Source organism: Bubalus kerabau, chromosome 1 (genome assembly GCF_029407905.1).
Source record: "Bubalus kerabau isolate K-KA32 ecotype Philippines breed swamp buffalo chromosome 1, PCC_UOA_SB_1v2, whole genome shotgun sequence".
In the NCBI taxonomy this organism is placed as follows: Eukaryota; Metazoa; Chordata; class Mammalia; order Artiodactyla; family Bovidae; genus Bubalus; species Bubalus kerabau.
The window spans coordinates 125,750,718-125,768,975 of record NC_073624.1 but is presented as its reverse complement, the minus strand read 5'-3'; the positions used below and the strand labels follow the sequence as shown (position 1 = coordinate 125,768,975).

The window sequence follows — 18,258 nt, the reverse complement described above, 5'->3', positions numbered from 1 at the left end:
GATGAAAGGAGACGTCCTCTGTTTCATGTCCCTTTAGTTTAATGGCCCCGATGGTCTTGTCCTCCCCCCTCTGTTCCCACCTGCGCCCCAGGTGGAAGCACAGCTGTTTCGAGGGTTGTCTCAGTTGTACACACCTTCCTGCTTTCACCCTCCTCAACCAGAAAATTAATTCATCAATTTTATTTCTTATTATTAACAGGTACAACTACTATCTAAACAGAAATGACTAAATAGCACCAGCATTTCTGTATGGCTGAACCAGTAGGGACCACTCCAACAGGAAGATTGACTGAGGTTTATTACTAAGTAGATTAAGAAAATTTAAAAGTTAAGTATTATCTCAAGTAAGCTGGAGCTTTAAGAATGCAAATTCATGTTATAACTTATGTCAGCAACTGAGATTCAAGAATTAGTATCTATGCAGCTATAAAAATGCAATGTATATAGTTCTAAAGAAGAAAAACTGCTTCATATCTAACAGTCTTCACATAAGAGCTTTCTACCTTCTTTTCTGGCACATTTAGAGGCATTAATATATATTTTTTTAATTCTCAAAATAAATACTAGATAATTGGGATGTGTGAAACCAAATACATGTTTTTTTAAAACATACCCTATAATAAAAACTCGTTTTCTGGAATATTCAATCTAACCATGACTTTCCCCTCATTGATAAAAAGAGCAACATTCCTTTATAAACAAATCTGATGGGATATGATAATATATCTATTAGATTCCCTGATGGCCTTCCCTGGTGGCTCAGATGGTAAAGAACCCGCCTGCCAATGCAGGAGATGAGGGTTCAATCCCTGGGTCAGGAAGATCCCCTGGAGAAGGGAATGGCAACCCAATCCAGTGTTCTTGCCTAGAAAATCACATGGATAGAGGAGCCTGGTGGGCTGAAGTCCATAGGGTCACAAAGAGTTGGACATGAGTGAGTGGTTAACACAACACAGACTCCCTGAACACACTATGGGCTTCCCTGGTGAGTCAGCAATAGAGAATCCACCTGCCAATGCAGGAGACAGGGGTTCAATCCCTGGGTGGGGAAAATCCCCTGGAGAAGGAAATGGCAGCTCACTCCAGCATTCTTGCCTGGGAAATCCCATGGACGGAGGAGCCTGGTGGGCTACTGTTCATGGGTTTGCAAAGGGTTGGACATGACTTAACAACTAAGCAGCAACAACAACAACATATTTTACTATATACATCAATTACATGGAAATACATAGCTATAATAACAAAAGTAGTATATTTATTAGAAGCAGGATTACTTGTAAAATGATTTAAGCAACTAACTTCCTTTGTCTTTCCTAACTTGTAAATCAGTGAAATGATCAGCAATACCTCAGTCAATTAACAAAACACTTATTAAGTGCCTAGGTAATTCTGAGTGATCTGAGTAACAGTCCCATGCATGCAAGTCTATGAAACTACAGACATAGTTATCTTTATTTTATAGAGAAAGAACCAAATAGACTTTGCATAGCCCTTGTGAGAATGCAAGTTAAATTATTAAAAAATCTTACTTCTTGATTATTTCTATCCATATCATTTCTTAATTATTTAAATTAATGAAATTTAACTTATAGGAGGATTAAATAAGATATATTAACCAAAACAAAAAACAAATAATCCCTTATATAATTATAACCATAAGAATCTATTTCAGATTCATTTTTTAGAAGTAACATTTTATTGATTATATTTATATTCTGATGTTATTTGCAAAAATTACTTGTTTCAATCCAACAATCAATTGTTAAGAACTATTCAGTATTTCCCTGGTGGTCCAGTGGTTAAGACTCCAAGGCAGGGGACACAGTTGGATTCCCAATCTGGGAAGACTGCACATGGGAATATGGGTGTGGAATGTGGGTCTAAGCCCGTGTGCCACAACTACTGAGCTCATGTTCCAGAGCCTGAGAGCTGCAACCACTGAAGCCTGCACACCTGGAGCCCGCGCTGCAGAACAAGAGAAACCACTGCAATGAGGAGCTCGTGCACTGCAACTGGAGAGTAGCCCCCGCTCACTGAAGTTAGAGAAAGACTGCATGTGCAGCAGCGAAGACCCAGCACAAAATAAATAAATAAATCTTTTCAAAAAAGAACTATTCAAAACCTACCATGTGTTTAGAAGAATAAATAAATTTTGAATAAATGTGATTTATCAGGTTGACATATTGAAGGTTCCTGAGAAAATGTGTGTCATATAAATAAAAAGGCATTTGAACAAATAGAACCATAAAAATCACAAAAGTTATATGCTGTTGGTGTTCCAAGAAAGGACTATGCTTTTCCCAATTTTGGAAAAATACAGTGTCTGGCATTTCATAGAAGCTGGATAAAAGAATGTCAAATGAACATATGAGTGTAATGACTAAATAAACCAGTGAGTTGTTGACCGGCAGAAAAAAGCAAAATAAGTATCTCCCTTCTGTCAGGGAGATTATTTCCTTATTATTATTATTTTCTTATCTAGGAGGACAATTCTCTATATTTTCATTTTTATAGGCCAATTGTTCACTTAAACTTGTGGGTGTGCATGCTAAGTCACTTCAGTCATGTCCGACTCTTTGAGACCCAGTGGACTGTAGCCTGCCTGGTTTCTCTATCCATGGGATTCTTCAGCAAGAATATTGGAGAACTAGAGAAGTAGAATTAAAAAAAAAATAATTATGCTTGTAAAAGGGCTTAGATGTTCCCACGCCTACCAGTATCAAGAAGAAGATTATATGGAGAAAAAAAATTTAAAGATGATTCTCTTTTTCTCCATATAATCCTTTCCTTGATATTGGTAGGCATGGGAACATCCTTTAGGAAGCCTAATTATTTTTTAAAAATTCTACCTCTCTAGTTGTGTTTGCTTAAAATTAACATCTAAGAGATTATGAGAGTGTTGGTAGAAATATAAGATAAGGGAAACCACCAGAGTGGTTAAAGTCTGACATTGTAAACTTTGAAAATAATAGAATTTGTTTCTACAGAATAGAGATTAAAGAAGCTTCACAAAGAGGGATTAGATGTTCCCATATATACCAATATCAAAGAGAGGATTATATGGAGAAAAAGAGAATCATCTTTTATTTTTGTGTGTATGATATCCTTTTTTATTATTTTATTTTATTTTTATTTATTTATTTTTAATTTAAATTTATTTATTTTAATTGAAGGCTAATTACTTTACAATATTGTATTGGTTCTGAGAATCATCTTTTAAATTTTGGGCTTTTCTGATAGCTCAGTTGGTAAAGAATCCACCTACAATGCAGGAGATCCTGGTTCAATTCCTAGGTTGAAAAGATCCACTGGAGAAGGGTTAGACTACTCACTCCAGTATTCTTGGGCTTCCCTTGTGGCTCAGCTAGTAAAGAATCCACCCGCAATGCAGGAGACCTGAGTTTGATCCCTGGGTTGGAAAGATCCCCTGGAGAAGGGAAAGGCTACCCACTCCAGTATTCTGGCCTGGAGAATTCCACAGATTGTATAGGGCACGGGGTCACAAAGAGTCAGACACAACTGAGTGATTTTCACTCATCTTTGTTTTGTTTTTAAAATCTGGGCCTGTTGGGGGTCACTTGCTTAACATGGAGAGAAGAAGAAAGTGATGGATATACTGTCTAATTCATGAAAATTAACTAGTCCTCAGATCCAAATAGATAAATATTAGCAGACATGGTAAAGAAAGCAAAAAATAATTATTTTTATTTTTAAAATACTGTCTATTCAATTATTTGTTAGATACAGGATTCAAAATTACTCACTTTAGGAAAATTATTCTTCTCTTGATCACAAATATATGGTGGGCATTGCCTTTATCCGGCTCAGAACATAATAGAACTTTTGGCCTTGGAGCATAAACATTTATCACACCGGTTTACAGTTCAACTTATTACAAAACAGACATCCACTCCTCAGTTTGCTACATTCACTCACTCAAAACACTTACACTGCTTTTAACATCTTTCAGCTTCGGGAGAATATCTAATCCAAAACTGTCTGCCTGTCCCCGAGTATTATTTCCACCATTCATGTAGTTGCCAAAGGCAAGAACCAAACCCAAAACCTGCATAACCCCTGAGCCATGTTTTAATGTCTGTAAAACAGTATAAAAAAGAATTTCTCACTCACTATTTAAATTTTCTTAAGTCAGTGGCAGATATTCAGATCATACTAATAATTATGGGTCATATCCGAACTTCATCAGTGCTCATTTTAGGTATATTTAAGCACAGCATCTCCAAAGATAACTTTAAAAAAGCTGCACCACTAACAGCATGCAGGTTGTGCTTCTCCAGCTGAGAGGTACCAGCCTAGGATGCTCCTGTGGTGTAATTGCAAGGAAACCAAACACACCCGTAACATGAGAACCACCACAGTGTGACGTCACGGCCATCAGTCCAGCTGCACCTGCCTCTGCGTAACATTTTTAGCATAAGGTGTGGGAAACTGAAACACAGTTATAAAGTTTAATTTCTAAATTTAGATTTATCCAAAATTTCCAAATTTAGAAAGGTTCACACTCAGTTCTTCCAAAACATACAGTTTAACTTGAATTTGTGCATCACTTCCTCTGAAAATCTCTTTAATGACATAATGCTACTTTGCAAAATAATTTACCACAACCAGAATGAATGGTGCTATTAAATTTTGAAAAACTGTTTTAGATATTAATATTGGTCATTTCTGCCAAGCATTTGCTCTTTATTTTCAGAGAATATTTCTCTTCTGTCGAGTCATATAGCTATTCCTGAAGCATTTGGTAGGAATCACTAACAATTTGTTGACGGGCTCTCTGCAAAATGGAGGACAATAAAGAAAATGCATTCAAATGGTACTCAGTTGGTACTCAAATGGTACTGAGAAGTTGGGCAGTATTTACTGTAAATTAAAGACAACTTGTTTGAAATATGAGCATGCCGAAATGGCAACCCACTCCAGTGCTCTTGCCTGGAGAATCCCAGGGTCGGGGCAGCCTGGTGGGCTGCCGTCTATGAGGCCACACAGAGTCAGACACGACTGAAGTGACTTAGCAGCAGTAGCAGAGCACAATTAAGTATCAGAACCCAAGCACCCACCTCACACAACTTCTGTAGCAGCTCCAGTTTGCATCGAATTGAGCAAATGCTTTCTGAAAATGTGGACTGAAACAGGATGCAAAAGACTAGCTCTGAAAAGTTGGGGATTAATGAGAGTTCATAAAGGAACCTAAGGAAATAAAGCCAAGTTAAGAGGAAAAAGCTGGAATCAAGATTGCCAGGAGAAATATCAATAATCTCAGATATGCAGATGACATGACCCTTATGGCAGAAAGTGAAGAAGAACTAAAGAGCCTCTTGATGAAAGTGAAAGAAGAGAGTGAAAAAGTTGGCTTAAAGCTCAACATTCAGAAAATGAAGATCATGGAATCTGGTCCCATCACTTCATGGCAGATAGATGGGGAAACAGTGGAGACAGCGGCTGACTATTTTTCTGGGCTCCAAAATCACTGCAGATGGTGATTGCAGCCATGAAATCAAAAGATGCTTACTCCTTGGAAGGAAAGTTATGACCAACCTAGACAGCATATTAAAAAGCAGAGATATTACTTTGTCAACAAAGGTCCATCTAGTCAAGGCTATGGTTTTTCCAGTGGTCATGTATGGATGTGAGAGTTGGACCATAAAAAAAGCTGAGTGCAGAAGTGATACTTTTGAACTGTGATATTGGAGAAGACTCTTGAGACTCCCTTGGACTGCAAGGAGATCCAACCTGTCCACTCTAAAGGAGATCAGTCCTGGGTGTGCATTGGAAGACTGATGTTGAAGCTGAAACTCCAATACTTTGGCCACCTGATGTGAAGAGCTGACTCATTTAAAAAGACCCTGATGCTGGGAAAGATTGAGGGAAGGAGGAGAAGGGGACGACGGAGGGTGAGATGGTTGGATGGCATCACTGACTCGGACTCTGGGTGTTGGTGATGGACAGGTATGCTGCAGTTCATGGGGTCACAAAGAGTTGGACACAACTGAGCAACTGAACTCAACTGAATTGAACTAAGAGGAAAAAGACGATGCACATAAACACGCTCATCCTCACATCATTCATGACACTGATGCACAGAAGACACTTCATTTCCCAATGGAAAGAGCCCCCCATGGCCCGCATGCTGCCCATGGGGCCACGCTGTGCTTACTGCTCAGGTTTGTCCAGAGACTTGGCATTTCCCTTGTCTTTGGAGGACCTACCATGCTTTTCAGTTTTTTCCAGTCCAACTGACTGTGCTCTCTGGAAAAACAAAAACCAAGCAGTTTTTAGATAGTGATCTTAAATACAGCAAAACTCTACATATTTTCATATTTCTTAGCATCTGTTTGAGGTAAAGCTTGACTTAATTCATGAGGTATCTTAAAGTGTATATGTGTAATGCAAACCAGATCATCTCCAAATCTTCCAAATATTATTGGCTATCAAAAGTGAAAGTGAAACTCTCTCAGTCATGTCTGACTCTTTATGACCCCATGGTCTATACAGTCCGTGGATTCTCCAGGCCAGAATACTGGAGTGGGTAGCCTTTCCCTTCTCCAGGGGATCTTCCCAACCCAGGACCAAACCCAAGTCTCCTGCATTGCAGGTGGATTCTTTACCAGCTGAACCACAAGGGAAGCCCAAGAATACTGGAGTGGGTAGCCTATCCCTTCTCCAGGGGTTCTTTACCAACTGAGCTATCAGGGAAACCATTATTGGCTATTGGTGACATGTAAAATATTTATTCCAGCATGGTTTAAATCAATATGATTTCCCTTTCTTATTTTTTAGCTGTTTATAATACCCTCTGGAGGGACTTCTCTGGCAATCCAGTGGCTAGGATTCTGACTTCCATTGTAGCGGGGCATAGGTTCAATTTCTGCTCAGGGAACTCAGATCCCACATGCCAAATAAACTATAATACTCTCTGGAATGCAAAACTTTTACTTAAAAATGGTATTTCTTATTCAGAAGTTAATCAAATTAAATTTGGAAGGAATCTGATCCTAAAGCTGTTATAAGATTTTTTTTTAAAGTACCTATTTACCTATTGCAATTATTGTCTATGCCTATCTGCTTTTGGAGAAAGAAAAGTACAGTTGAATTATTAAGTCATGGAACAAAAATAAAAGATTTTGATTCTCCTGAATTTTCTTTTTAATACAAAAATAGCTCCATGCTTCTTTTCTTCCAAAGTGTCTTCTTTTACCCTTGACAATCTCAAGCTAAAAATTTGTGATTCTAAATTTGTGTCTTTATGGGAGAGGATTTTCTACATTTTAACATAAGGTAGAAAATTTTATAGGCTGACCAAAACACAAACTTATGCTGTATGGAGAATCTGGATGATTTTTATTTTTTATTTTAATGTCTCTATCATTCACAAAGATGTTTCAAAACAGCCTAAATACTTCATTTTCTAAGTGTATGAAGAAATTTGAGTAGATCACCCTATCTTGGGTTTCAGTCTAGTCCTCAGAAGGTAAAATCCCTTCAAGATTATTTGTTGTTTACACAGAAAAGCAGCCCAGCCAAAAACTGCTGTACATGATAGAACCTGATCAACTTTTAAGTGAAGGGATGGTTTTGTTTTGAACTCACTGATTATTCTGAAAGGCAGGCATTTCTGTTGATGGGATTAATTAGCAAAGACTAGTTCCTCCAAGAAAACTTCATTTAGCAGGGAAAGAAGATTTGATGACAGATTGGTCAATCTTGAGGGTTTGATAAATTTTGCTTTTGGAATATGATGCAACAGAAGAATACTGACAAGTAAAGATACAACATCTTCTGCAAAGCCTGCCTTGCCCACCTCAACCCCTACTATAACCAGTCTCTCTAGAACAACACAGAACCTTATATTTGCTCCGTATTGTGCCACAGATACCACCATGTCTTACTGGTGATGTGCAGACATGTTGACAGCTTCTGTAAGAGAAGCGCCACATGCTGTGTTTCTCTGTGGTCCTGGTGACCAGCATGATTCATGATGTGGTCAGCCCTCTGCATCCTGGGCTCTGAATTCATGGATTCAACCAAATGCAGATCCAAAATATTTGGGGAAAAAAATTCCTTAAAGTTCCCAAATGATTGCACTCCAGCAATCATTTACACAGCATTTCCATCATATTAGGCATTATAAGTAACTGAGGTGATTAAAAGTATACAAGAGGGTAGGGTGGGGTGTTCAATGCAAGAACTGTGTCATTTTATTTAAGGGACTTCAGCACCTTTTTTGTATCAATCCTCCCTCGTGTCCCCCTCCCTGCAGATATCCAGGGATGACCAAATAGCTGTTGTTCAGTTGCTAAACTGTCCCCACCTCTCTGTGACCCATGGACTGCAGTGTGCCAGGCTTCCTTCACTATCACCCTGAGTTTGCTTAAACTCATGCCATTGAGTCAGTGATACCATCCAACCATCTCATCCTATGTCACCCTCTTCTCCTCTTGCTCTCAGTTTTTCCTACCATCAGGGTCTTTTCCAAAGAGTCAGCTCTTCACATCAAGGGGTCAAAGTACTGGAGCTTCAGCTTCAGCATCAGTCCTTCCAACGAATATTCAGGGTTGATTTCCCTTATGATTGATTGGTTTGATCTCATTGCATTTCAAGGGATTTTCAAGAGTCTTCTCTAGCATTACAATTCAAAACCTTCAATTCTTTAGCACTCAGCCTTTTTTATGGTCCATCTCTCACATCCATACATGACTACTGGAAAAACCATTGCTTTGACTAGATGGACCTTTGTTGGCAAAGTGATGTCTCTGCTTTTTAATATGCTGTCTAGTTTTGTCACAGATTTTCTTCCAAGGAGGAAGCATCTTTTAATTCTGTGAGTACAGTCACTGTCCATAGTGATTTTGGAGCCCAAGAAAGAATATCTGTCACAGTTTCCACTTTTTCCCCATCAATTTGCCATGAAGTGATGGGACCAGCTGCCATGATATTTGTTTTTTAAATGTTGAGTTTTAAGCCAGCTTTTTCACTCTCCTCTTTCACCTTCATCAAGAGGTTCTTTAGTTCCTCTTTGCTTTCTGTTGTTAAAGTGGTATCATCTGCATATTTGAGATTGTTGAATTTCTCCTGGCAATCTTGATTCCAGCTTGTGATTCAACCAGCCCAGCATTTCGCATGATGTACTCTGCATATAGGGCTTCCCAGGTGGTGCTAGTGGTAAAGAACCTGCCTGCCAATGTAGGTTATATGTAAGAGATATGGATTTGGTCCCTGGGTAGGGAAGATCCCCTGGAGGAGGGCATAACATCCTATTCCAGTATTCTTGCCGGAGGAGAATCCCATGGACAGAGGAACCTGGCAAGCTGCAGTCCACAGGATCACACAGAGTTGGACACGACTGAAGTGACTTAGCATGCATGTGTGCACTCTGCGTATAAGTTAAATAAACAGGGTGACAATATATGGCCTTGACATACTACTTAGCAGTTAGTAAATTCTTAAAACATTGAAAAATTAAATCAGTAATCCAACAGGAAGAAAGAAGGCTTCCAAGTCCAGAGAGAAGACAGAGGTAAAGGGAGGAAGGATAATGACAGGACACTGGAAACAAGAAATAGTGAGGGTGCAATGAGATGCAGAACATGCCAGCTGTTTACTGTCACTTTAAGAGTACAGTGAGAGTCCATGTGAGGTGATGTGAATCCAAAATAGACACCTGAGCATGCGTGAGACAGAACTAGTTATTTCAAGTGTTAGGACACAAACAAGTGGATAAAGAAATAAGAAAGTTACACTCAGCAAAAGCACCTGTGAATTCACTCATCTGTATATTCATTCAATATCACTCTCTCACATAGGAATCATCAATCTGTTATGCAGGAATATGTGTATAAAGGTGTAAGAAGTAGGACTAAAAGGGATGCCCAGGTGGCACAGTGGTAAAGAATCTGCTTGCCAATGCAGGCAATGTAAGAGACGTGGATTCAATCTCTGGGTTTGGAAGATCCCCTGATGTAGGAAATGGCAACCGACTCTAGTATTCTTGCCTGGAAAGTTCCACAGACAGATAAGCCTGGCAGACTACAGTCCACAGTGCAGCAAAGAATCAGACATGACTGAGCATGCGTGTGCATGCGTGCGCGCGCGCACACACACACACACACACACAGGATTAAAACACTATATATTTTTAAGCAGTATTCATCAAATCTACAAATTTTACTATTCATCAGTACACTAAGACAAACTGCTTCTTCTAGCCCATAATGTCAGTTTTCTCCTTGCAAAACTTGTGCAAAACTTGCAAGAGTCAGTTATTTTCTACCGGTTAAGGCCCCAAATTCCTTTTCTTATTGGCAACCATCAACTATGTCAGACTAGTGACTACCAATCTGTACAAGAACCTAAAGGTCATCCGGATAATTCTGACTCTGTTTGATCCCCAAAGTGAAGTTAGTCTTTGAGACTAACTGGGTTCTTCACTGGTCCATCAGTTTAGTCCATCAGTTTAAAGTCAGGCTTTAAAAAGGATGAGTATTAGGGATTTATTCATCCACCCATTCAATAAAAGGCTGACTGATTACTAAGCATTACACCAGATACTGGAGATAAAAATATATATACTGGGCTTCAAGTTCAAGGAGAACCCCACCACAAAACATTCCGTGCTGCTCATAACACCATTCTTATTTGCTTAACCCTGCTACAGCGATCTTCCACTGCTTTTAAAACTGTATGTAACTCTTTCTATATATGAAGGAGGTGCTAGTGAGCTCACTATCATTCCGAGTTTCTGCTGAAATAGGTTCTTATGGCCCAACATATGGACAGTGCAACTACACATTCACAATATCAGTTAACCACATAAAAGAACTTCCAAGTTCCAAACACTCAAATAATAAGCCCTCCCTCTCCCAGTCTCATGAGACCAAATCGTTTCAGTCTCCAGCACAGGGACTGCATACCCCTTCCCACTCCCACCCCAATTATCTGCAGGTTTGTACCAGAAATTCCTTTTCCCATGATTTCCCAACCGGCTAAAAAATGAAATAGACCTATTGCAGCTAAGTTAAAGGCTTTCACTAATTACTCACTTGTTTCACTAGTTTTCACTTCATTACTCACTAAGACTCATGGCACCTAACACCCCAGAGACAACTCTCACCCAACCACTGGCCAGAATAGACGGAATTCCTGGCTGCCAGGAATCACCAAGTATTTTGACCTCCACAGTCCCAAACCCACATACCCTGCAACTGACGGCTGCTCTTCCAACTCCTGAGAGAAATGGTAGCTCCCAGAGAGGAGAGGCTTGGGAGCAGGTACGCAGATGGAGGGGAGGCTGTCGAGAGAGACCATGTGCTTTTCTGTGGCCAAGTCTATTGACAGTGCTCAGCCAGTGTTTCTCAAGTGGGGTTCCAGGGAACACTGACTTGGGTCCTGAGATTCATTAAGAGTTGCAGAGTGGTACATACTATAGTAATAAGGTGGTTTCCCAGGTGGCTCAGTGGTAAAGAATCTGCCTGTAATGCAGGAGACACGGGTTCAATCCCTGGGTTGGGAGGATCCCCTGGAGAAGAAAATGGCAACTCGCCCCAGTATCCTTGCCTGGTGAATCCCACGAACAGAGGAGCCTGGCAGGTGGGGTAGCAAAAGACTCAGACACGACTAAGTGACCAAACAATGACACGCTAAATAAATACTTTCAGAAGTTATGTTGTTGAAAGAGCTATTTCATTTTAACAGCAATCCTCATAATTAATCGATTATAAAACAAGTGTGTGTGTCAGAAAGAGACAGAGAGGATGTGATAGAAATGCTCCTGAAGAGCCAGGGTTCCAAGGGATGCAGGTGGAAATACTGTGCAAGCCAGACTTTCACCAGCTCCCTCACTCAGTCTCTACCATTTTCTCAGTATTTTACACTCAGTCTCATCTGCAAATCTTTGCCTTGATCCTCAAAGGGCATCAGCTCTGGCCCTTGTGTCTGCCGCCTAGTGTTGCTTCCTTCCATCACAGCATCACACTCTCTGTCCCTGGACTCTCCCTCACCCCTAATGACCCCCTCCTGCCCCCTCACCAGACCCGCACCCACCCAACCACCCAGGACAAATGTCTTCAGCCTGTATTTCTGTGATCAGCTCTGGTTTTCCCTCCACATCCACACAGGCAACTACTTCCTAGACATTTTCATCTGGACATTGCAGAAGCATCTTGGACCAAAACAGTCTAAAGATAAGCTCATGTCTTTTTCAGTGGTCCTGATGACAGTAAAGTAGGAACGAGCCACCCAGCTGGAAGCTGATGAACTGCCAAGTCTTGGAGCTGCTCACTGTCCTTCACTCCCACTGCTCTGCCCTCTCCATACCAACAGCCTCCGTCCACCCACGATGTGAGGGTCCACCTGGTCCCCCATCATATCCAAGGCTCTGATACATGTTCTAAATGGTGGCAGCTTGGCTGTAAAAATGTGGATCTGAGCCTGTGTTCCACATCACCCCCACTCATACCTGTGTCACAGGTATCCTGTGGAGGATGTTACTACCCTCACTCTTGGATCCACACAGAGACCCTGGGCACCTGCTAAGCTTCCAGGGCCTGCCCCCTTCCCCGCCCCCATGTCTGTGCCCTGCCCCCTCCTGCTGAGCAAGTCTGTCCTCACCAGCTTTCCTTCAGTTCCTCATCCACAAACACCGCATCCTTTATCTAGAACATCCCCCACACATCTCACCCTGGCAGCACCCACAGCCACCTGGCTTCAGCTCTAGCCTCTCTGCTCTGGGGAGGCCTCCTTCACCCTCCACCAGCCACATCCCCCTGTATCATGGCAGCACTGGAGGGATTCACGTTTCCTTCAAGCACACATCACAGCCGTGAACAGATACATGAGGCCCAGTGCCCAGAGCAGAAAGAAATCGACATAAACACATGGATAACGTAAATTTTCTCCTCACTGCAACCAGAACAAATGCCTGAAGTAAAGCAGATGGTTAATAAACACAAGATGAAATAATAATAAAAAAAATGGAGCTTATTATACATATAAATTACTTTAAACTCACTCTTTTCTTTCTAATCTCCTATCGCCTCATTCAGTCTCTTTTCTCTTCTTTATGCAGTGGAAACAGTAACCACCAGGAGTGGAAACAGTGGGTGTATGATTTTGGAGAAGCAAAGGTCACAGTATGTGGTGACGTCAGTCAGGAATGCAGTTCTGTGCTGGATGCGGGCTGAGGGAGCCTGCCCTGGCCTCCGGGCAGTGTTCCTGTCTTTGCTCCTGTGCTACTCTGCCAGCATCAGCAGCGCTGTCCTCTCCGTGTAATTTACCTGCACATCTCCCCTCTCGGCCCCGCTCAGCTCCTCCTCCTGTCCTGCCTGAGCTTCAAACTTCCTTCTCCCTCTTTCACAGGCCTCTCTCTCCTTCTCCAGCTCAGAATCTCAGAGGCAGACTGACTTCCCTCACCAAGTGCTTGGTGTTTGAATCCCCATCATCTGGCTTTTGTTCTTCCACTAAGCTCAAAAATGATCTTCCTGGAGCCTAGAGTCTCACCTATAAGAGAACAAGAGCTCCTATTTGCTGAGCCCTTAGTAGCAGGCAGGCATCTGCAAGGTGTCCTGCGTGTACAGTGTCGTGGAGCCCTGAGAGGCAGGCATCATCACCAAGAGGGTCACCCCCAGTGTGTGAAGAAAATGCAGATTCTGGGCCTCATCCAGTGAGCACAGGCGCTGAGGTCCAGGCCCTTACCCCTCACCTCCTGACATCAAGGGCCAACATCAGTGTCTCTCCACAGAAGCTCTACTGATCCCCAGGCTGCCTAATGAAGCGGTCGGGGGCCTTAGACACCAACAAATATAGGAAAGCTAGGAAAAATTCAGGGAAGGTGACCGGGTGGGAACTTCACAACCTGAGGAATGATGTAAGCTCCCGGGTTTTCTTTCCTCCTTCATCCCTGACGGGGTGCTAGAGAGGCCTGGACCCAGGACCAGCTCTACAAAAAGGACTGGGGAAAGGATGTCTGGTAGGAAAAAAACCTCATTTTTAATACTTGTTGCTTGTGGAAAATTCTGAAAGATATGGGAATACCAGACCACCTGACCTGCCTCTTGAGAAATTTGTATGCAGGTCAGGAAGCAACAGTTAGAAATGGACATGGAACAACAGACTGGTTCCAGGTAGGAAAAGGAGTACATCAAGGCTGTATATTGTCACCCTGCTTATTTAACTTATATGCAGAGTACATCACGAGAAATGCTGGGCTGGGAGAAGCACAAGCTGGAATCAAGATTGCTGGGAGAAATATCAATAACCTCAGATATGCAGATGACACCACTCTTATGGAAGAAAGTGAAGAGGAACTCAAAAGCTTCTTGATGAAAGTGAAAGTGGAGAGTTTAAAAGTTGGCTTAAAACTCAACATTCAGAAAACGAAGATCATGGCATCTGGTCCCATCACTTCATAGGAAATAGATGGAGAAACAGTGGGAACAGTGTCAGGCTTTATTTTTTGGGGCTCCAAAATCACTGCAGATGGTGACTGCAGCCATGAAATTAAAAGATGCTTACTCCTTGGAAGAAAAGTTATGACCAACCTAGATAGCATATTGAAAAGCAGAGACATTACTTTGCCAACAAAGGTCCGTCTAGTCAAGGCTATGGTTTTTCCAGTGGTCATGTATGGATGTAAGAGTTGAACTGTGAAGAAATCTGAGCACTGAAGAATTGATGCTTTTGAACTGTAGTGTTGGAGAAGACTCTTGAGAGTCCCTTGGACTGCAAGGAGATCCAACCAGTCCATTCTGAAGGAGATCAGCCCTGGGATTTCTTTGGAAAGAATGATGCTGAAGCTGAAACTCCAGTACTTTGGCCACCTCATGCGAAGAGCTGACTCATTGGAAAAGACTCTGATGCTGGGAGGGATTGGGGGCAGGAGGAGAAGGGGACGACAGAGGATGAGATGGCTGGATGGCATCACTGACTCGATGGACGTGAGTCTGAGTGAACTCCGGGAGTTGGTAATGGACAGGGAGGCCTGGCGTGCTGCAATTCATGGGGTCACAAAGAGTCGGACAGGACTGAGTGACTGAACTGAACTGAACTGAATGCATATATACAGAATCTAGAAAAATGGTACTGAAGAATTTATTTGCAGGGCAGCAATGGAGAAACAGACATAAAGAACAGACTTATGGACAGGGGGAGAGGGGAGGAGAGGGTGAGATGTATGGAGAGCATACCTTACATTACCATGTGTAATATGGATAGCCAGTGGGAAATTGCTGTATGGCTCAGGAAACTCAAACAGGGGCTCTGTATCAACCTAGAGGGGTGGGATGGGGAGGCAAATGGGAGGGAGGTTCAAAGGGGGGATATATGTATACCTATGACTGATTCATGGTGAGGTTTGACAGAAAACCACAAAATTCTGTAAAGCAATCATCCTTCAGTTAAAAAATAAATAAAAATTTTAAAATACCATTATTAAACATTATGGAAAATTTAAGACTCTATTCAGATATATTTCCAATACTGTTTCAGACCTGAAATGAATATTTACAGTTATATCACACAATAGAGTTTGAAAGATTTCCAAGGAGACGCCAAGCCAGATCCAAGTGCACAGATAAATTTTTCCTTCCAGAGGCACCTTCATACGAGCAAGACTTGAGTCTTATGGAGTCATAGGTGACATGGGACTTACAAGCAAAATAAAAACAAACCTCCCAAGCCTCAACCCTCCCTACTGTCCATGTCATTTATTGACTCTCAGCCTTCAGTTTATCCTGCTACTGCTACTGCTAAGTCGCTTCAGTCGTGTCTGACTCTGTGCGACCCCATAGACGGCAGCCCATCAGGCTCCCCCATCCCTGGGATTCTCCAGGCAAGAACACTGGGGTGGGTTGCCATTTCCTTCTTCAATGCAGGAAAGTGAAAAGTGAAAGTGAAGTCGCTCAGTCGTATCCGACTCTTAGCGACCCCACGGACAGCAGCCCACCAGGCTCCTCCGTCCATGGGATTTTCCAGGCAAGAGTACTGGATTGGGGTGCCATCGCCTTCTTCGCAGTTTACCCTACTGACCCCATTCTTCACATAGTGGACAGGCCTTTCAGCATCTTGCCTTTTGCCCTGTGAACACAATGTTAAGCTCTGCCAGTGGAGGGCGCTGGAGGCACACAGCCGGCTGAAAGGTGCTCTTCCTGATCCTGGCGGCGCAGGAGTTGGTCTGTTCTTTTCCCGCTGCTCAAGTGATTCGCTCACGTGAGCCTTCTGCACAGGTGATCCAAAATGTGGGTGTGTGAGAACATGGGGGTCCTCCGGCCTCAGCTGTAGCCACAAACCAGAGCACACAGAGCCCTTTCGAACTTTGCAGGCTTGACTGAGGCCCAGTGACCTCTTCAGCACCATGTTGACACCAGGCACTTGGCACCTGTGCCAGCCAGGGCTCACCTAATACTCCCTGGCATCTTCCTTGGCATCCTGTTCTGTGACAATAGCCCCCAGTGCTTCAGCATTTTCGAGGAGCTGGTACTTCACCACATCTCTGATCACTTCCAGCTATATTCCCCTCCCTCACGTCGTTTCCTTTGAGCCTGCCTGCTGGTCCTTGAACACATCAGACTTGCTCATACCACAGGCAGGAAATCATCCCTGAAATATCCACGTGGATTCTCTTCTCCCTTTTCTGAAATTCCTCCTTAAAATGCCATCTTTCATATGGTATTTACAATTGTACACATTACCCTGGGCAATCTTCATTCTCCTGAAGGACAACTTTGCTGGAGAGAGTATTTTTGACTGACATTTTTTATCATTCAGTATTTTAAGAATGTCATTCTGCTCTTGCCTGGCCTGCAGGGTTTCTGCTGAGAAATCTGATGATGGCCCAATGGGAGTTCCTTTGTAGGGTTCTATTTTTTTCTTGCTGCCTTTAAAATTCTTTGTCATTGACTTCTGACAGTTTTAACATAATGTGTATTGCAGAAGGTCTTTTTGTGTTGAGGTAACTAGGAGTTCTCTTAGCCTCACGGACTTGCATATCCACTTCCTTCCCCTGTCTGGGAAGTTCTCAGCTATTATTTCTTTAGATAATCACTCTACTCCCTTCTCCCTCTCTTCTCCTCCTGGGTACCCATCACTCTGTTGCCCCTTATAAAAGAATCAGAGAATTCTTGTAGGATTTCCTTACTTTTTAAAGATCTTAATTCTCTATTCTCTTCTATCTGAGTCATTTCTAGATTTATATCTTCGAGCTCACTATTTCTTCCACACGGTCTGCTCTATTTCCAGTACTTTCTAATGAATTTTTCATCTTGTTAATTGAGTTCTTCAGCTCCAGAATTTTTGTTTGTTGGTTTTTTAGAGCTTCAGTCTCTTTGGTAAAGAATTCCTTCTGTGCAATACTATTCCTGATCTCATTGTAATGCCTTTCTGAGTTTTCCTGTGCTTCTTCACAATGGCCATTTTGAATCATCTTTCACTTGGATAATACTCCTTAAGTTTTCTTTCTTTTTTTTTTTTCTGGAGGACTGTTGTTTCCTTTTTGAAACACAATGTTATCTTGGTTTTTCATGGTGCTGGATGAGCTGTTCCTCTGCAGGCACATGTGAAGTGGGCAACACTTTTCTTCTTTAGGTAAAACTTTTTTAACTTGATTGTAACATTTAAGAGAATGGAAAGTTGTTCGAGCATGTCCAATTCTTTGTGACCCCATGGGCTATAGAGTTCATGGAATTCTCCAGGCCAGAGTACTGGAGTGGGTAGCCTTCCCCTTCTCCTGGGTATCTTCCCAACCCAGGGATTGAACCCAGGTCTGCTGCATTGTGGGAGGACTTTTTTTTTTACCAGCTGAGCCACCAGGGAAGCCCAAGAATACTGGAGTTGGTAGCCTATCCCTTCTTCATGGAATTTTCCTGACCCAGGAATTGAACTGGGGTCTCCTGCATCACAGGCAGATTCTTTACCAGCTGAGCTACTAGGAGTTAACATTTTAAAAGTCCAGTAATTAGAGAGACTTTACTGACCTCTCTCCCCTTCCCTCTCTCTTTCCTCTCCTAATCCTTCCCCGTCTTTCTAATCCCTTGGTCCTGGACTTAGAAATCTGGTTGAAGGGCCTCAGCCTGAGTGGAGGATTAAAGACTGATCACCTCCTCTTGGCAGAGAACTCGAATTCAGGTTCTTGTTTGGTCTGATTTCTGGTAGGGCCAAGTTCCAGTCCTCCCTTCTCTGGAGGCCCAGAGTAAAGTCCCATAACGCCTGGGTATCTGCAGGTGGCAAGAGACGTCTGTCAGGCCACCCCTT

At 42.2% G+C, this 18,258-nt stretch overlaps 1 protein-coding gene across 1 annotated transcript in view; it reads right to left on the bottom strand.

Moving 5' to 3' along the window:
• LOC129654693 (formin-2-like) overlaps positions 1-12,378 on the bottom strand; it is a 77,013-nt gene extending 64,635 nt beyond the window's left edge. The window contains 4 exon segments of the mRNA XM_055584217.1: positions 3,950-4,096; positions 5,079-5,208; positions 6,176-6,267; positions 12,331-12,378. Coding sequence (XP_055440192.1) covers positions 3,950-4,096; positions 5,079-5,208; positions 6,176-6,267; positions 12,331-12,378 — 417 coding nt within the window.
• Between the last annotated feature and the right edge of the window lie 5,880 nt (positions 12,379-18,258).